Raw genomic sequence first — 19354 nt, 5'->3', positions numbered from 1 at the left:
CATGTGACCAGCAGGTGTCACCAGTGTTTTAAACATGAATTCACTTCTCACTGAATTGTAATAAGAATTTTGAATTAAATTAATTCACTATACTGCTTAGATAGAGAAGCAGTATGTTAACTATAGGCTACTGACAATAAAATGTAGGCACTACTGCACTTTTTCTCGGCGATGACGGTATTTGTCCAGCAGAGGTCACCAGAGCGCCGTGTTTACAGCGTTTGGAAATATTTTCTAAAGTCATTTGTTTATTTTGTTCATTTTCCCCATTACCACCAATTTACCAAAAGCACTTAGTATTGATTTCCGTCTCTGCTGTGGCTTATTAAAAAAATAAAATAAAATAAATTAAAAACCATAGTTCCCATATTACACAGCATATTACACAATGACCCCGCCCTCCAGGTGTTGGCGTTACCTGCTGTCTGTTTCCATTTTCTGCATCAGGAAAGGAAAAGAATTTGCTCGACAGAAGATAAAAAGTTTCAGTAATAATAATAATAATAATAATAATAATAATAATAATAATAATAATAAGGGCGGTGTCGTTAAACAGCTGAAATGGGGAGCAGCAGCACAACACAAGAAGATCCCTCACCCATCTTTAAGATTTTTTTTCTTTTGTTTTATCGATGAACAGCTAAAGTAAGTGCTGCGTTAAAGCTACCTTTTAAAAAATGAAACAGTTGCATTAGTTTTTAAACACCGTGTTTGTGTGAACCGGCTACATGACTGTGATTATGTTTAGTCAGTGGAACTGAAACGTTGATTTCATTCGTATTAAAGCTACTCAGATGCATATTAATAATAAACCGTCTAAGGTCACAAAGTTAATAGTTAAAAAAAAGGCCAAACATTTGTACATTTGAACAGATACCTGTTGGTCTATTGACTGTAAAACAGAACAGTTCCTGGATCTATGGAATAAAAATAGGGAAGTGCACTTTGAATCTGCTGTCGTCACCTTCATGTTAATATGAACCGGAAACCGTAAACAACGATATTCAGAAAACACAGCGAATGTCTGAGTATATATATTTTTTATTTTATTTTATTTGTGAAAGATTAATATAAATAGATGCTAAATGATACATTTAATACGCAAAATTATTAGACAGTTACAGTCTGTCTTTCACTTTCTGTTTCTCTGTGATGCTTATCTGCAGATGTCGTGAGAATTTAAATGCTAGTAAATATGTAAGTTCCGTGTGCGTGTGTGTTTTTGTAGGTTGATCACTGTACATTGTAGAGGAGCATGACCTCCAAAATGAGTTCTTCCACCCAGAAGAACAAATGGAATGATGAGGGGTAAAATATTAACTACACTAATTTATAGTGTTATTGTGGACCTGTTTAGATACTTCTCTATTCCTTTCTCTATTAACTTATGACTTTGTAAAACCAAACAGCTGCAATATGTATAAATAATGTATAAATTGATTAAAAATTAAATGTTATGGCAAATATTTTTCCACATTAAACTAAATACCTTGGATAAGTATCACCTAACAGAGCATGTGCTGACAATCATGACTTAGCAATAAATATTATATAATCAAGAGAGAGAGAGAACAATCAACAAATTTTAATGTAAATGTATATCACCAAAGATGAGCTCATCCCTAAAGCCCTAAAAAATGTACCTTGGTCTTTATGTCATAAGACTGAGTAATAACCTAATCTTTTATTGTACACGCAAGTGAAAACTGCACAACAATAGCAATTAAAAGTAGTTATTAAAATTAAAATTAGTTTATTAAAATTAGTAATTAAAATTAAAAATAATTCTTACACTATGTACACTGTGACATAGGCTTTATTGTTGTGGGTCTTGTAAAAATCTGTAGTTCTCTTTGAAAGCATCATGAAAAGCAATCTGTGTATGCTGCAAATTACAGGTTGTGAATGTTAACCTGAACAAAGAAAACAATCCTAAATGTAGGGGTATTGCAGCACACTCAGGACCCCACTTTCTGCATCCCAGACCTTACCTGCTCAAAACATCGTAATAAGCATAACAACTGTGTATTTATGTAGCAAGCACACCTTAAATATCAAGTAAACATGACAATAACATCTCAGAAGGTCCAGAGTTCATTTAAATTATTCGTTTTTTACAAATCATGCAGTTTACCTAGAATGAAGAAAATTTGCTTAATATTTCAAATCCAATTGCAGTTCATACCTAAATAACTTAAAGTAGATTTGTTATGAGTTTGTTTAAATGTTATTTAATGAGCAGCTGTACCTGAAAGCATAACAAAGAAAACAGAAGGACTGTCCATATTGCTAGCAATTGGAATATTTTGAGAATCTATAGATTGCCTACAATCACCCCAAAATTGTACCTCATTTTATTTTATTTGTTTGATGCACAGCAAGAGATCAGACTCGCCAGAACCTAGTTGTGTGTCCATGAAGAGTGATCAGTCAATGGACAAACTCACACACTTCAGAGAGGGGCAGTGTTCCACTGAGATCAGGTGAGGATTATGTAGGGAATTGACTGTGAAGAACTGAAAAGAAGAAAAGATGGATTGTAAAATGGGGATTAAACTGCATTTTTCAACATTTGCATAAGCTTATCTTTCAAGCACAGAGTGCACCAGCCAAAACTAATGTGAGATGGGGAAAGGGCAGGGCTTCCAAAGCATGTCAGTTAATATCCAAATGTTCAGAACACCTGTAGAAATGTTGATTGATTCATCTGCTCTTTATAATATGAAAACAAGAAGTCTGCTCTTTTGGAGTATTTTTGAGCACGTTCCAGCATACTCAGATGTTAAAACGTGGAGCTTTTAAAAGACAAAATAGGTAAAGATTGGCAGGGTTGATACAGTTATTTAAGTGTGCATGCTCCCTGCAATTCCTTCCCATGGTTTGAATAGCTCTGATGTAGAAAAATGATTCTGAGAAACTGACAAGGAATTAAACTCAATATTTTCCCAATTAATTGTCTTTATCTGACACACAGAGAGAGATCGGAGTCACCAAAACCAAGCTGTGTGTCCATGAAGAGTGATCAGTCAATGGACAAACTGACACATTTCAGAGAGGGACAGAGTTCTACTGAGATCAGGTGAGGATGATGTAGGGAATTAATTGTGAAAAACTGAAAAGAAGAAAAGATGGATTGTAAGATAGGAATAAACTGTTCATTTTTCAGCATTACCAAATAAATTGTTTTTGTATGACACACAGAGAGAGATCAGACTTGCCAGAACCCAGCTGTGTGTCCATGAAGAGTGATCAGTCAATAGACAAACTGACACATTTCAGAGAGGACAACTCTTCTACTGAGATCAGGTAAAGAGAAAGTGAAATATAGACTGTAATATTTGACAGTACTAGACATATGAGTAAAAAGGCACCTTTAGTTGTCATAATCTTTCTTTTACTCTAAGCTGCTGTTGCCACTATTACTACTATTACCTACTACTACTACTACAACTATTACTACTACTAATAATAATAGTAATTTATCCATGACACATTAGACATGAGCACACTTAATTCTGTAAGTATTCTGTTTAACTACAGTGCCAAAAAGAAGAAGGCAAATGCAACAGAGCAAAATTTGAACTCCCTATTCAAGGTATGTATGAGTTTTGTGGGTTATTAGTTACTACATATATTATATATTTTACAAGACTACTGTTGTGTCAAATTTGGGTTAAATGTCCATTTTTTCCTTCAAAGTGTAATATTCACCTTTCCCCTACATTCAGCATTATAGAGTATCATGATTCCTATAATGTAGTGCAATAACCTGATAATTATATGCTCTTGTATTCACTTGATTCCATAAAATCCTACTAAATTCATCCAATACCTACTGAATTTTTATTTATTCTTTACTATTTTTCAGGAGCTGGAACAAAGAGTCATCACTCTGGTGAGGAGTGAGTTGCAAAGTTTTAAGAAGTTACTTAGTTCAGATTACCCAGAATGCTCTGACAATGCGAAGGATCAGAGTGATGTGAGAGAGGGGGCACTGAAGATCACACTGCACATCCTGAGGAACATGAAGCAGACCAACCTCGCTAACACGCTACAGAACAGTAAGATATGAAGGGTTCTGGGTCATGGGGTGTTTTATTAGGTAAATCATTTGGGGTCTGATTATTGTGCATGAATTAAGGAAGAGATCCAGGTCAACAACTTTTGCTATCAACTGTCATTGACACTACTGACATTTCTACATCTATTTCTACATCATTTTTTGTTTCCAGGCACGCTTAAAGTTTAGGCCACACCCATTTCAGGTTTAAATCTACATACAGATACAAATAGTAAGATTGCATTACACCCCAAGTGGAATTGTGTTCTGTGTCAGTCAAATGTGAGCTAACAACAGTTTATAGCTGCAATAACATAAGTGATAAAAGGAACTAACTCATTACGAAGACGATCCACAACGTTAAATTTAATTCTAAACTGATCATCAGGATACTGTGGTATATGAGTAATAAAACACTTAGGCAACACTTGTGTTGTTATAGGAAAAATAATAAACTTTGGGTTGCTATTAGTACTTATGGGACCCATCATATCACCCTATCATTAATTATTTTCCTATAACAGCACCATATGGAGTGTTTTATTCCTCTCTTAATTAATACCTCTTCTTTGAATAGAATTTCTTCCAGATTGTCATCAAAAATTCAAGTCCAAATTAAAGAAAAAATTTCAGAAAATCCAGGAGGGAATCTCAGAACATGGAACTGCAACACTTCTGAATGAGATCTACACAGATCTCTACATTACAGAGGGAGGAAGTGGAGACGTCAATAATGAACATGAAGTGAGACAGATTGAGACAGCGTTCAGGAGACCAGCAACACAGGAGACACCCATCAAATGTAATGACCTCTTTAATGAAAAAGACATCAGAACTGTGCTGACTAAAGGAGTAGCTGGAATTGGAAAAACAGTCTCTGTGCAGAAGTTTATTCTGGACTGGGCTGAAGGAAAAGCAAATCAGGACATCTTCTTCATGTTTCCACTTCCCTTTAGAGAGCTGAATCTGATGAAGGAGAAAAAGTTCAGTCTGATGGAATTTCTTTATTACATTTTCCCAGAAACAAAGGAATTAAAACTGAGACATTATAATCAGTACAGGATGTTGTTCATCTTTGATGGTCTGGATGAGTGTCGACTTCCTCTAAATTTCCAGAACAATGAGAGATTGTGTGAAGTGACAGAGTCAGCCTCAGTGGATGTGCTGCTGACAAACCTCATCAAGGGGAATCTGCTTCCCTCTGCTCTCCTCTGGATAACCTCTCGACCAGGAGCAGCCAATCAGATCCCTCCTGAGTGTGTAGACCAGGTAACAGAGGTACGAGGCTTCAGTGATCCTCAGAAAGAGGAGTACTTCAGGAAGAGGATCAGTGATCAGAGCCTGGCCAATAAAATCACCACACACATGAAGTCTTCACGAAGCCTCTACATCATGTGCCACATCCCAGTCTTCTGCTGGATTTCAGCCACGGTTCTAGAGAGAATGTTGGGTGAAGCAGAGAGTGGAGAGATCCCCAAGACTCTGACTCAAATGTTCACACACTTCCTGATCTTTCAGATCAAACACAAGGACCAAAAGTACCATCAGAAATGTGACCCTGATCCTCAGCAGACCACAGAGAGTATCCTGGCACTGGGAAAACTGGCTTTCCAACAGCTGGAGAAAGGAAACCTGATCTTCTATGAGGAAGACCTGAGAGAGTGTGGCATTGATGTCAGAGAAGTGTCAGTGTATTCAGGAGTGTGTACCCAAATCTTTAGAGAGGAGTTTGGGCTTCACCTGGGGAAGGTGTTCAGCTTTGTACATCTGAGCGTTCAGGAGTTTCTGGCTTCTTTATATGCATTTCTTTCCTTCATCTTAAAGAACAGAAATGTGCTTCAGGAGCAAACTACTGGATATATTTCCTTCAGAAAGTCTGATTTTCTGAAGAGTGCAGTGGACAAGGCCTTACAGAGTGAGAATGGACATCTTGATCTTTTCCTCCGTTTCCTTCTTGGCCTCTCACTGGAGTCCAATCAGACTCTCTTACGAGGCCTCCTGCCCCAGACAGGTGCTAGCTCTCAGAGCAAAGAAGAAATAGCTGAATACATCAAGGAAAAAATCAATGAGCATCCCACTCCAGAGAAATCCATCAATCTGTTCCACTGTCTGAATGAACTGAATGATCATTTGCTAGTGCAGGAAGTCCAAATGTACCTTAATGAAGGAGCAAATAGTCATCTCCATGGGGTCAGTCTTTCTCCTGCTCAGTGGTCAGCTCTGGTGTTCATGATACTGAACTCAGAAGAGGGGCTGGATGAGTTTGATTTGAGTAAATATGACCCATCAGTGGAATGCCTTCATAAGCTGATGCCAGTGGTCAAAGCATCCAGAAAAGCTGTGTGAGCTCTCATCTCTCATCATCTCTCCCAGGCTGCGTGGTTGTAATCTGACAGAGGAAAGCTGTAGAGTTCTGTCCTCAGTTCTCAGCTCAAACTCCTCCAGGCTGAGAGAACTGGACCTCAGTGGCAATAAACTGGAGGATTCAGGAGTGAAGCTGCTCTCTGCTGGACTGGAGAATCCACACTGTACACTGGAGATACTGAGGTGAAAGACACACACACACACACACACACACACACACACACACACATACACAAACAAACAATCTTTGTGAAGACCTTTCACTGACAATATTATTAATGCAGCTAATTAATTCTATGCTAAACCTGCATCTAAGCCTTACCTCAAGTAACCAAAAAGGAGACATTTTGGCTTATCTATCTATCTATCTATCTATCTGTTTCTGGGTTATTTGCTGTGTGTGTATGCGTGTGTGTGTGTTTATATTAAACTGTAAGTGTGAGGAGATTTTCTCCTTTCTTTCTGCAGGCTGGAACACTGCAGTATTACAGATGAAGGCTGTGTTGCTCTGGTTTCAGCTCTGAAGTCAAACCCCTCATCACACCTGAGAGAACTTAATCTGAAATACAATAAACCAGGAGAATCAGGAGTGAAGCTGCTCTCTGATCTACTGAAGGATCCACACTGTAAACTGGAGAAACTACAGTGTGTTATTTAATTTCTGTTCACTCAGGTTATTAAAGAAGTCCAATTTTATCTGTATACACAGTTGCAGTGGATGTTTAGTGGCTTTGAGCTACTGATCAAGACTATTGCCACAATTGCTTTGGATGAAACCATAAGCCAAATGAGTAAAGGTACATGTGGTTTTTATAGTAACAAAGCTGTGCATACATTAGTTAGCTAGATACCCAAGATGAATATTCAAATATTCAAATATGTCAAAATAGAGAATGCTTCCCATAGTAACCTCTGTCTTGACACTGAATATTGTGACACAATCCATCTTCTTACACATTCATCATATACTACCATACCAGCAGTTCACACACTCAATAATTTTTACTTTATTGACTTTTCAAATTGCACCACAATTTGGAGATAATAATGTAGGTATTGGTGATGTTAACACTGTTGAAGTTACTGAGTGGGTTTTTAGCTGTGTTATCAATTATGAGCTCTGACATTACGTTTTGATGCTATTGGCAACGTACCTCAGATCCAGTAAGTCGATTCACAGCTATGACATGATTATGCTAATTTTTTCATCTGAGACTACATAAAACCTGCCTAAATACTAAAACACTAGAAACCAGTAAGTATTTCAGCAGTTAACATAATTTAATATAGAACATGAATATATGAGATGTTGCAGATGTTTTTGATTTGTGTTTTCAGAAAGCTGTACATACATGACCATCTGGAAATGAAATGATTTTGTTTGCTTTGTTCACGTTTCAATAAATTTATTTAAAAAAATAATAATTACTGACATTCATCCTAACTGCACTATGCTGCTTAAGTGGAGAACTGTTCTTCAAATAAATATGATGTTATTGTTATAATTATTGCTTTTATTGTAATATATATAGTTTAATCATTTTTATTGTTTGCAATGTTTTACATAAGCAGAGTGCAGAAACTCAGTATCTCTCACTACCACCTTTTCTGTCTATTTTCATTTCCTCTGAACTGAAGTCCCTGAAGAGAGACTGACAGCAAGAGTTCTCCATCAGGTGCTGGGGTCACTGATCATGTTACTGTTATAGGGCTCTGTGTAGGACACTCGAGTTCTTCCACTCCAACCTTAACACACCATGTCTTCATGGAGCTCGCTTTGTGCACAGGGGCATTGTCATGGGCCTCTTAGTTAAAAAATAATATTTAAACATTTTTGAGAAAATTTCAATGACCAAAGTTGGAGCACATACAGCACACACTTGTGTGTTTTCTGTTGTATTTTTTTTTTATTGCTAGCCAGTTAGCTATTCTGAGAGGAATTTTAATTCATATTCATGAATTTATTTTCACTGCTAATGCAAAACTAGCTAACATGACAATTCTGGCCTATATTTAAATGTTTAACATATTCAGTGCTAATCATAACCAGCTAATATGAGATAACCTGACCAGAGTTCTGAGAGGATTTCTAAACAATATTCATAATTACTATTTTAAAACAAGCTTTTAAAGTTAAAATAGATAAGAATAAATGTTACTGGCAGAAAAAGTCCTGTCACCTACACAATTTTCTTATCATCTATTTTTTCTATTTTTCTTGTTTTTATTCACATGTAAAATGCTCTGCTCTGTAAATCGCGATAAACAAACGTTAAAGCACAGTTTAGGCTGCTAATGCTAGCCAGATAGCTAACGTGAGGTAATTTAACAGGATTTCTGACAAGATTTATTATGTACGTCATATTCTTACTCGCACTTCATATTATACTTCACATCATAAACATCAAATTTAAAGGAAGTTATGGTGGAAGCATAACAATTTACCAAATTAACTACCTAGTTATTGAGTCAGCTAACCGCTAACCTCAATCTCCCTCCTGAGGTAACGGCACCGACTGAACACTGTAGGACTCGGAATCGATCTCACAGAGAGTCGATTCTCCGGCACGAGTCATGTGGGAATCGACTCTAAAGCTTTGGAGTCGGTTCGATTCCTCTCTCAGAAGACGTGAAGTGAGAAAGTAGGAAATTCCGCTGTTACATAGTGTTTTAGAGTGTCTTAAAGAAATCTGAAAGAAGATAAGTGTACAAATTTACACCAACACTGCAGGAAAATTAATTTATTTGTTTTCATCTTCAGCCGATGGACCGCACAAAAAGCGCTTATAGGAGATTAGATGAAGTCAAAATGGATGCAAGTGCTCTACATGTTTGAACTGTTTGTTTGGCGTTTTCTCTGTGCAATTACAGTGATGTCACCAGCAGAGGTCGCCATTGTGCCGTGTTTAGAGAGTTTGGAGATATTTCCTGAGCGATTTGTTCTGTTGGTTCAGAGTTTCGTAATGATTACGTTTGTTTGAAGGACAGATTAACGAGTGTGACAGTGATTTTTGCAAAAATAAAAATATTATATATTTTTTTTAATTGCTGACTAAGCGCTCTGTGCGCTAGCTGTGCATATATTACACATACTGCATTTGATGTTTATACAGTGGTGTATAAGTTTATACACTTAACTGGTTACATATGCTACTGTGAACATATATTTACTACAGTTACCTTCTGTGTCACAAGATCCCAACCCTGATCATGGAGAAACCCCTGATGTTAACATTTTAGTGTTTCCCTTCTCTAACACACCCACTGCACCTCAGGAAGGGCTGTTAATTGATTTAACTGATTAGTTAAAGCAGCTAATTTATAATAATTCCCCCTTTTTACTACTTATCCTGTGTAAACTGTGATGTAACAATAAATCTATATCTAATATAATTAGATGACCTGATAACCTTACTAAAGTAAATAACCTGAGTTGCGAAATGACCACGCCCCCCAGGTGTTTATGTTACAGCTGCACATAAACCAACAGGTTCCTGGTTTCAGAAGCCCGAATCGGACCGAGTTTGCCGTTCTTTCTCGGTATAAACACGAGATTAAGGACCGAGTTTGAGGGATAATAATCCGCTAGACTATCAGTCGTTACCTGCTGAATATCCGCACCTTAACTGCACACTGCAAATGATCTTTGTACTCTGGTGTATAAATTTATACACTTTACTTCTGCAACTGTGATCCTGGAGAACCCCTGTCCTGCACATTTTAGAGATCTTCCTGCTCTAACACACCCACTTCAACTCAGGAAGGGCTGTTAATTAGCTGATTAGTTGAATCAGTGTTAGAGCAGGAAAAACACTAAAATGTAAATCACAGTGGTTTCTGCAGGATCAGGTTTGGGAACCTGTGTTCTGTCACTACTCTAACTGCTGTAATCAGAATTCTTATACCAGACTGCACACTTCAGTATAGTTCTACTGTTTATTATTTTCCATTATGCACATTATGCACCTCTACTCGTTTTCATTTAACTGACTGCCTTTTATCCTTTTTGTCCTGTGTACAAAGTGCTCAGGTAAACGTTATCAAATGACCACGCCCTCCAGGTGTTCACGTTGCGCATTCTCACACCGACAGGTTTTCCTGGTTTCAGATGGCGGAACAAGACCGAGTTTGTTGTTATTTTTCGGTTTAATCCCGAGATTAAGGAGCGAGTTTGCTGGGTTTTTTCAGTATAAACCGAGATTAAGGAGCGAGTTTGGTGGATAATAATGCACTCAGGAAGAAGTCGTTAAACAGGTGAGAATGAGCATCAGCACATGATGAAGAGATCCACAGTCAACTTCCTGATATTTTAATCCGCTGCACTGTAACTAAAGTAGCCTAAGAGTTTCGAGTTTTATTTTACCTTTAACATTTTAATACAGTGTTTGTATTATTCGTCTGCGTGATTGGATATTTAATCACTGTAAATGTGGGGAAATTCAATTCATTTAATTCTCCTAATTCTTATTAATGTGGATTAATGAAAATCTGTAGCTATGAAATGAATAGTCCTTAAGAAGTGAACTATATGCAGATTTAATCAGAATAAAACTTTTTTTTTTTTTTTTTTTTTTTTTTGATAGTAAAACAGCTGTTGGTGTGTGGAATTACAAGTGCGTAGTGTCTGGGTCTCCATCGGAATTCTGCTCACTTGTGTGTAAATATGAACCGGAAACTGATTTGCGGTCTGTTTTGGAAGCTGTAAGGAGATTAGAAAACACAGGGCTGAGCCTCTGCTTTCATTTGTCCATGATCGGAATTAATACATATAAAGAAAAAATCATTTATAGAGCAGTAGGCCTACATTCTCTCTCTCTCTCTCTCTCTCTCTTGCACTTTCTCTTTCTGTCTCTGTGTTTATGGAGGATCAGGCCCATGTTCTTCGGATGTTCTTAACAAATCCAAGTTAAAATGGCGGATGTCAGATTCACTAATCGTGACTAATTCAGTTAATAACCTGAGAGCTTGAGTAGTAAAATCAGACTGAGTTATCTGAGAGAACTTTTCCATGAAAAGGGCAGATATTTCTTTCACAGTGTAGGAAGACCTGCGCTTTAGTTAAACTATAGTGTGGCTACAGAACGGGTTCCGAACCCTGGTCCTGGAGATATAATTAAACTATTAATAAAGAAAAATGTCAAATCATCAGGAGTCCAATCAGCTAACTCCAGATCTGATAAAGTGTAATATATATAAAATAATGGATCAATGACTCAATAAGGCACTATACTGAAACATAAACATTTTAAAATCCCCAAAATGATTGTTGCTCATTTTGACTTTATTTAGGCTATTATTTTCTTTCTTATATAATATCACATCACTTTCTTTCTTTCTTTTTTCTTTATTACATCTCTACATGAGCAGTTGTTTATTTATTTCTGCATTTATTTATCATTGTTATTTATTTTCAAACAATTTTGTTTGCATCGGTAATTGGCATTATTTATTATATAATAAAATATAAAATAATATCTATCTATCTTTATCTAAATATAATGTTATAATACAAATATGTGTGTGTGTGTGTTTGCAGGGTTGCCTATTATTATTGTTATTCTAAATTGTAGGGAAAAGCATGACATCCAAAATGACTTCTTCCACACAGCTGGACTCAGAGAATTTTGAAAGGTAAAACTCATTGATCTGCATTGTTCTTGTGGCGATTGTATATTTTTATAGTATAACTTATTTTATATAAAGTAAGGGGTGGTGGTATTTTAAGCATTGTGTGCTGAGAGTGCCACAACTAATGGATTTATTACACTGATAAAGCTGTAGCTATAATAAGGAAATGACAATAATGTAGGCCAAAACCAATTCATGTTCTAGTTTTGAAGAAAAAAGTTTAATTAATATAATCTTCATTTTATTTGTATAAGACCTTTCATACATAAGATGCAGCTCAAAGTGCTTTACAATGAGACAAGAAAAGAAATAAGAAGAATCAAATGCCAAATTCATAATATGATTATTTTTTTAAAAAAAGTAATACATAAACTAATTAAGAAACATGAGGAAACTAGGAAAGAAAGTAAATAGAAACATAAGAAATCATATGAAATTGTTTTTATTTATTTTATTCTCATTTTTATTTTACAAACTAAGTTAATAGCTATGTATGAGTAACAGTTTATCTGCTTGCAAACTTGGCAAAATCCTAAGGTTTAGCATTATAATTAAGTGTTCTGTATTTAGAAAAAAATTGGTTACATTTAATCATATAACAGTAAAACACACACGCAAACAAGTTTATGATGTTTTGGAGATTTGTGTAAGAGTTTGTGTAGACGTCTCTGTAGCTGAAAATATAATAGAAAACCAACAGAACTCTTCCTTATTGCTGGAGAGCTTTTGGCTGAGTCAACTGATGTAAAAATAATACTGAACACACAAAGCAACAATACATTGACAATGAAAGATAAAAAAAATAAAACTGTATATTTGTAATCTTTTAGAAAGAGACCAGACTCACCAGACCCCAGCTGTGTGTCCATGAAGAGTGATCAGTCAATGGATACACCATTACAATTCAGAGAGGAACAGAGTTCTACTGAGCTCAGGTAAGTACGATAGAAGTAATATTATACTGAAAAACTTAAAACAGGAAAATATGGATTGTAGAAGAAAAGTAAAACTTTTTTTTTACCCTGCACCTGCCATCTGGATGTTTGACAGAAAGAGACCAGACTCACCAGAACCCAGCTGTGTGTCCATGAAGAGTGATCAGTCAATGGATACACCATTACAATTCAGAGAGGGACAGAGTTCTACTGAGCTCAGGTAAGTATTATGTAGCTTTACATTACCAACAATAAAAATAATTTTTTGTATTTAATCACTAACTGGTAATGATGTGTATTATTAGGATATAGGATAAATCAAAGACTATTATTCACCTTTATAATGATGTAAAAATAAATGTAACATAGAAAATCCTGGAGCGGGAAAATAAATATAGTTCAGTAATAATAAATAATTAATAGTATGACAGATGCAAAACATTTAGATACATAAAGACCTCTGTAGATGTTATAGGGTCCTGGATTTTGGTCTCACTGAAGGAGAAGACTCACTGAATAAGCAAAAATGTGAATGCAGACAGGGGTCATGTGACTGGTCAGGTGACATGGCTTGTAGTGTATGGGCTCTCTAAGGATTCTGGGCATTGGAGAAAGAGATGTGACACTGATGCTACTACTACTGCTAATAATGATAATTCATCCTTGATTTATAAAACATGAAAATAATAATTTCTATAAACATTTGTTTATCTGCAGTGACCAGAACTGTAGAGCAGACAGAAACAAGCAAAAGTTAAAGTCTGTATTCAAGGTATGTGTGTATTGTGGATTGTTAATTATTATTTATACTGTATATTTTAAAGTCTGCACGAAATACCAGAATATTATTGTCTCAGATTTTGCTTTAGCCCTACATTCAGCATTATAGAGTAATGAGCTTTAAGATGTAGTTCAGGAACATGACGCTTACACTCCCACTGAACTACTGATTTTCTTTCTTCCTCATTATTGATCAGGAGCTGGAGCGAAAGTTTATCACTATAGTGCAGAAAGAGTTAGAAAGATTCATGAAGTTACTTAGTTCAGATTACCCAGAATGCTCTGACAGTGAGGAGGATCAGAGTGATGTGAGAGGTGGAGTGCTGAAGATCACACTGCACATCCTGAGGAACATGAACCAGTCTGAACTCGCTAACACGCTACAGAACAGTAAGAGTTCTGGGTCATGGGGTCATTTATATAATAAATATAAATATAATTAAAATAAATCATTATATTAGTAATAAATTTACAAGTGTATTTATTGTAGTATTATTATTAATGAAGTAAAAGGAATTTTAACATAGATACCTATCAAACATTATTCTAATATATTTGTAGTAATGATAATGATTGAGCAACATTAACATTAATAATAAATGCTTCCTTCATTGTATAGAATTTCTCCCTGCTTGTCATCAAAAATTCAAATCCAGATTAAGTAAAAAATTTCAGAAAATCCATGAGGGAATCTCAGACCACGGAACTGCAACACTTCTGAATGAGATCTTCACAGAGCTCTACATCACAGAGGGAGGAAGTGGAGACGTCAATAATGAACATGAGGTGAGACAGATTGAGACAGCGTCCAGGAGACCAGCAACACAGGAGACACCCATCAAATGTAATGACCTCTTTAATGAAAAAGACATCAGAACTGTGCTGACTAAAGGAGTAGCTGGAATTGGAAAAACAGTCTCTGTGCAGAAGTTTATTCTGGACTGGGCTGAAGGAAAAGCAAATCAGGACATCTTCTTCATGTTTCCACTTCCCTTTAGAGAGCTGAATCTGATGAAGGAGAAAAAGTTCAGTCTGATGGAATTTCTTTATTACATTTTCCCAGAAACAAAGGAATTAAAACTGAGACATTATAATCAGTACAGGCTGTTGTTCATCTTTGATGGTCTGGATGAGTGTCGACTTCTTCTAAATTTCCAGAACAATGAGAGGTTGTGTGATGTGACAGAGTCAGCCTCAGTGGATGTGCTTCTGACAAACCTCATCAAAGGGAATCTGCTCCCCTCTGCTCTCCTCTGGATAACCTCTCGACCAGGAGCAGCCAATCAGATCCCTCCTGAGTGTGTAGACCAGGTAACAGAGGTACGAGGCTTCAGTGATCCTCAGAAAGAGGAGTACTTCAGGAAGAGAATCAGTGATCAGATCCTGGCCAATAAAATCATCACACACATGAAGTCTTCAAGAAGCCTCTACATCATGTGCCACATCCCAGTCTTCTGCTGGATTTCAGCCACTGTTCTAGAGAGAATGTTGTGTGAAGCAGAGAGTGGAGAGATCCCCAAGACTCTAACTCAAATGTTCACACACTTCCTGATCTTTCAGATCAAACACAAGGACCAAAAGTACCATCAGAAATGTGACCCTGATCCTCAGCAGACCAGAGAGAGTATCCTGGCACTGGGAAAACTGGCTTTCCAGCAGCTGGAGAAAGGAAACCTGATCTTCTATGAGGAAGACCTGAGAGAGTGTGGCATTGACATCAGAGAAGTGTCAGTGTACTCAGGAATGTGTACCCAAATCTTCAGAGAGGAGTTTGGGCTTCACCTGGGGAAGGTGTTCAGCTTTGTACATTTGAGCGTTCAGGAGTTTCTTGCTGCTTTATATTCATTTCTCTCCTTCTTAAAGAACAGAAATGTGCTTCAGGAGCAAATTACTGGACCTTTTTTTTTCAAGAAATCAAAAATGTCTGGTTTCCTGAGGATTGCGGTGGACAAGTCTTTACAGAGTGAGAATGGACACCTGGATCTTTTCCTCCGTTTCCTTCTGGGTCTCTCACGAGTGTCTAATCAGTCTCTCTTACAAGGTTTAATGCCACAGACAGGAAGCAGCTCTCACAGCAAACAGGAAACAGTCAAGTTCATCAAGGAGAAGATCAGAGAGAACCTCTCTCCAGAGAAATCCATCAATCTGTTCCACTGTCTGAATGAACTGAATGATCATTCTCTAGTGCAGGAAGTCCAAATTTACCTCAATAAAGGAGCATATAGTCGTCTCCATGGTGCCAGACTCTCTCCTTCTCAGTGGTCAGCTCTGGTGTTTGTGTTACTGAACTCAGAAGAGGAGCTGGATGAGTTCGATTTGAGTAAATATGACAAATCAGAGGAATGTCTTCATAGGCTGCTGCCAGTGGTCAAAGCCTCCAGAAAAGCTGTGTGAGTGTTTTTATTCTGAATAGATTAGTTTTCAAGGTTTGAAACTCAAAATGAAATATGAGTATAATCTCTGTTAATTCATATATTTACTTTCAAAATATGCTTACTTTCACGTTTAAAATAATATCTGGGTAAATTACAGGCAAAGGCAGAACACAGAACCCCTCTCACCTTCTTCAAATAAATAAATATAGTTTGTGTGTGTTTTTTTTTTTCCTCCCAGGCTGCGTGATTGTAATCTGACAGAGGAAAGCTGTAGAGCTCTGTCCTCAGTTCTCAGCTCAAACTCCTCCAGTCTGAGAGAACTGAACCTGAGTGAGAATAAACTGCAGGATTCAGGAGTGAAGCTGCTCTCTGCTGGACTGAAGAATCCACACTGTACACTGGAGATACTGAGGTGAGAACACACACACACACACACACGTAGAAAAGGTTAAACAGAACTAAAAGTTGATTATCTGTCAAGTGATGAAACTGACATGGGCATGAGTAGGAATAAAGAATCATTTTGAGGAAATAGAGAAAAGGTCATGTATTTTTTTAAAGTGAAGGTTTTTAAGTGCAAAAGTACAAAGCAAAATAAATTAATTTTTTAATTTTTCCTGTATGAAATAATACATTTTTCCATGTATAATTTCTTTCCCTACATCAAGTCAAGTCAAGTGGCTTTCATTGTCATTTCAACCATATACAGCTAGATAGTACACAGTGAAATGAAACAATGTTCCTCCAGGACCAAGGTGCTACATAAAACAAACTGAGAACTACAGGAGACTACATATATTTACATAAAGTGCAAACATGTGCAGACAACACAAGACAGTACAAAACTAGCAAAAGGAGGTTTGAGAAAGCAAATATGAAATAAATTTTGGTTTTGACAGTTTGACCATTTTACTGTGTGTATGTACAATCACATGGATCTGATATAATTCTCTCCCAGGCTGCGTGGTTGTAATCTGACAGAGGAAAGCTGTAGAGCTCTGTCCTCAGTTCTCAGCTCAAACTCCTCCAGTCTGAGAGAACTGGACCTGAGTGACAACAATCTGCAGGATTCAGGAGTGAAGCTGCTCTCTGCTGGACTGGAGAATCCACACTGTACACTGGAGATACTGAGGTGGGAACACACACACACTTTGAAAATATAAAAATGCATTATGGCAAAATCTCTTGGACAATGATAACTTTGATCCTTTCCCGTTACGTAAAAAAACTTCTCCCATTCGCATCAACCTCTCTCTGTGAGGCTGGTTTGTCAGCCCTGGTGTACCTGAAGAACAAGTATAAAGTCAGACTCATGGTTGAAGATAGAACCGCTGATTTAGTGTTAGTTAGTGCTTTGAAATTCCCTGGTTTGCTTGAGTTGTGGGTAACGTTGCCAGCTGTGCTGATTTAGCTGGGAAGGTCCTATATTTTGGTAGAAATCAACAGGACTTTCCCCAACATCACCCCACTCCATCCATTCCCAGTACACGGGATTCTACTGTCAAAGCCAGTGAGGGGAACTCCTGTCAATCCGTCAAGGTCAATCAGTGAAATGATGAAAGATCACGGCCTTGATCAACATGTATTTTGAAATGGCCTAATGTACATGTAGATGGTATAGACTTTTTAAATGCTGTGTGTGATGGTAATGACATTTTTTCCTTGTATGTGTTAACATTAGTTAACAAAAATTGGAAAGTATGACAGCAAAATGTACAAAGAACTGGATTTTTTGCTGAATCAAAATTTTAAACAAATAATAATGTGTTTAGTAACAACATACTGTATAACTAAGCTTCTAAGATCATGTTGCAAATTTATGAAAATTAATATTTTCTATCTTCAAATTTTTGATTGGTCACTGCCTTTACAGATATGTGCTCCACTGTCACATCTCATTTCCATCATAACTTCAGTTGAAACTCTAAAGTTGTTCTCTGAAATGCTTTTGTGATGGTGCTGATGTTGTTCATGCTGCTTTTCACTTGACTTTATTTACATATGTGACATTGAAGTAATTTAAAAGTAATCAGATTACATTACTTTCATATTGTGATACTTGGATTACGTTACTGATTACATTTTTCTATAAAATAATTTGTAACTGTAAGTGAATACATTTTTAAAGTAACCCTCCCAACCCTGGTGTTGAGCTTTAAGTGTGAGGTGATTTTTCCTTTTCTCTCTACAGACTTTCTCTCTCCCTCTCTCAACATGAAACAGAAATAAAAGTTGCTTTTCTGTCAAGTGATAAACCTGACATGGACATGAGTAGAAACAAAGCTAAAAAGGCAATTTGCTGAAATAGAGATAAAGTTAAAGCAAAATAAATCAATGTAATTAAATATAATATCAATGCAGTGGTTAAAGAGAAATCTAATTAATTAGTATGACCGTTGCTTGTACCTGGATGCTGTCATTTTTTATTTACAGAAAAATAAATATTGAAGAATAAATAAAAATACATAGTTTTTTTTTTAATATTGAGGTTTGATATATTGAGCAAACATGAAACAGATTTTGGCTTTGACAATTTTGCTTTGTGTATTTACAATCACACGGCTCTGATATAATTCTCTCCCAGGCTGCGCGGTTGTAATCTGACAGAGGAAAGCTGTAGAGCTCTGTCCTCAGTTCTCAGCTCAAACTCCTCCAGGCTGAGAGAACTGGACCTGAGTGACAATGAACTGCAGGATTCAGGAGTGAAGCTGCTCTCTGCTGGACTGGAGAATCCACACTGTACACTGGAGATACTGAGGTGAGACACACACACACTTTTAAAACATAAAAATATCTGTATGTTGAGCTGTAAATGTGAGTTTTTTTTTTTTTTTTCATTTTCTCTCTGCAGACTCTGTAAATGCAGTATTACAGATGAAGGTTGTGCTGCTCTGGTTTCAGCTCTGAGGTCAAACCCCTCATCACACCTGAGAGAACTGAATCTGAACTACAATAAACCAGGAGACTCAGTAGTGAAGCTGCTCTCTGATCTACTGAAGGATCCACACTGTAAACTGGAGAAACTACGGTGAGTTACTTAGTTACTGTCTCAGTTCACACACACACACACACACACACACACTGCACAAAAGGTTAAACAGAACTAAAAGTTGCTCTTCTGTCAAGTGATGAAACTGACATGGACATGAGTAGGAACACAGCTTAAAAAAAAATAATAAAGATTTGGTGAAATAGAGAAAAAGTTGTGTATT

At 36.7% G+C, this 19354-nt stretch overlaps 1 protein-coding gene across 1 annotated transcript in view; it reads left to right on the top strand.

Annotated features, from left to right (window-relative positions):
• Positions 1–484: 484 nt before the first annotated feature.
• Positions 485–19354, top strand: part of LOC113530518 (protein NLRC5-like) — a 56720-nt gene continuing 37850 nt past the window's right edge. The window contains exons 1-12 of the mRNA XM_053240899.1: positions 485–645; positions 1229–1308; positions 2379–2483; positions 2975–3079; positions 3202–3306; positions 3541–3595; positions 3869–4061; positions 4638–6060; positions 8072–8108; positions 15850–16157; positions 18727–18900; positions 18994–19170. Coding sequence (XP_053096874.1) covers positions 1256–1308; positions 2379–2483; positions 2975–3079; positions 3202–3306; positions 3541–3595; positions 3869–4061; positions 4638–6060; positions 8072–8108; positions 15850–16157; positions 18727–18900; positions 18994–19170 — 2735 coding nt within the window. The 5' untranslated portion in view covers positions 485–645; positions 1229–1255. The remainder of the gene's footprint in view (positions 646–1228; positions 1309–2378; positions 2484–2974; positions 3080–3201; positions 3307–3540; positions 3596–3868; positions 4062–4637; positions 6061–8071; positions 8109–15849; positions 16158–18726; positions 18901–18993; positions 19171–19354) is intronic.

This window comes from Pangasianodon hypophthalmus, chromosome 16 (assembly GCF_027358585.1).
Source record: "Pangasianodon hypophthalmus isolate fPanHyp1 chromosome 16, fPanHyp1.pri, whole genome shotgun sequence".
NCBI lineage: Eukaryota > Metazoa > Chordata > Actinopteri > Siluriformes > Pangasiidae > Pangasianodon > Pangasianodon hypophthalmus.
The sequence above is the reverse complement of the archived record's forward strand: the minus strand, read 5'-3'. Positions and strand labels throughout refer to the sequence as shown.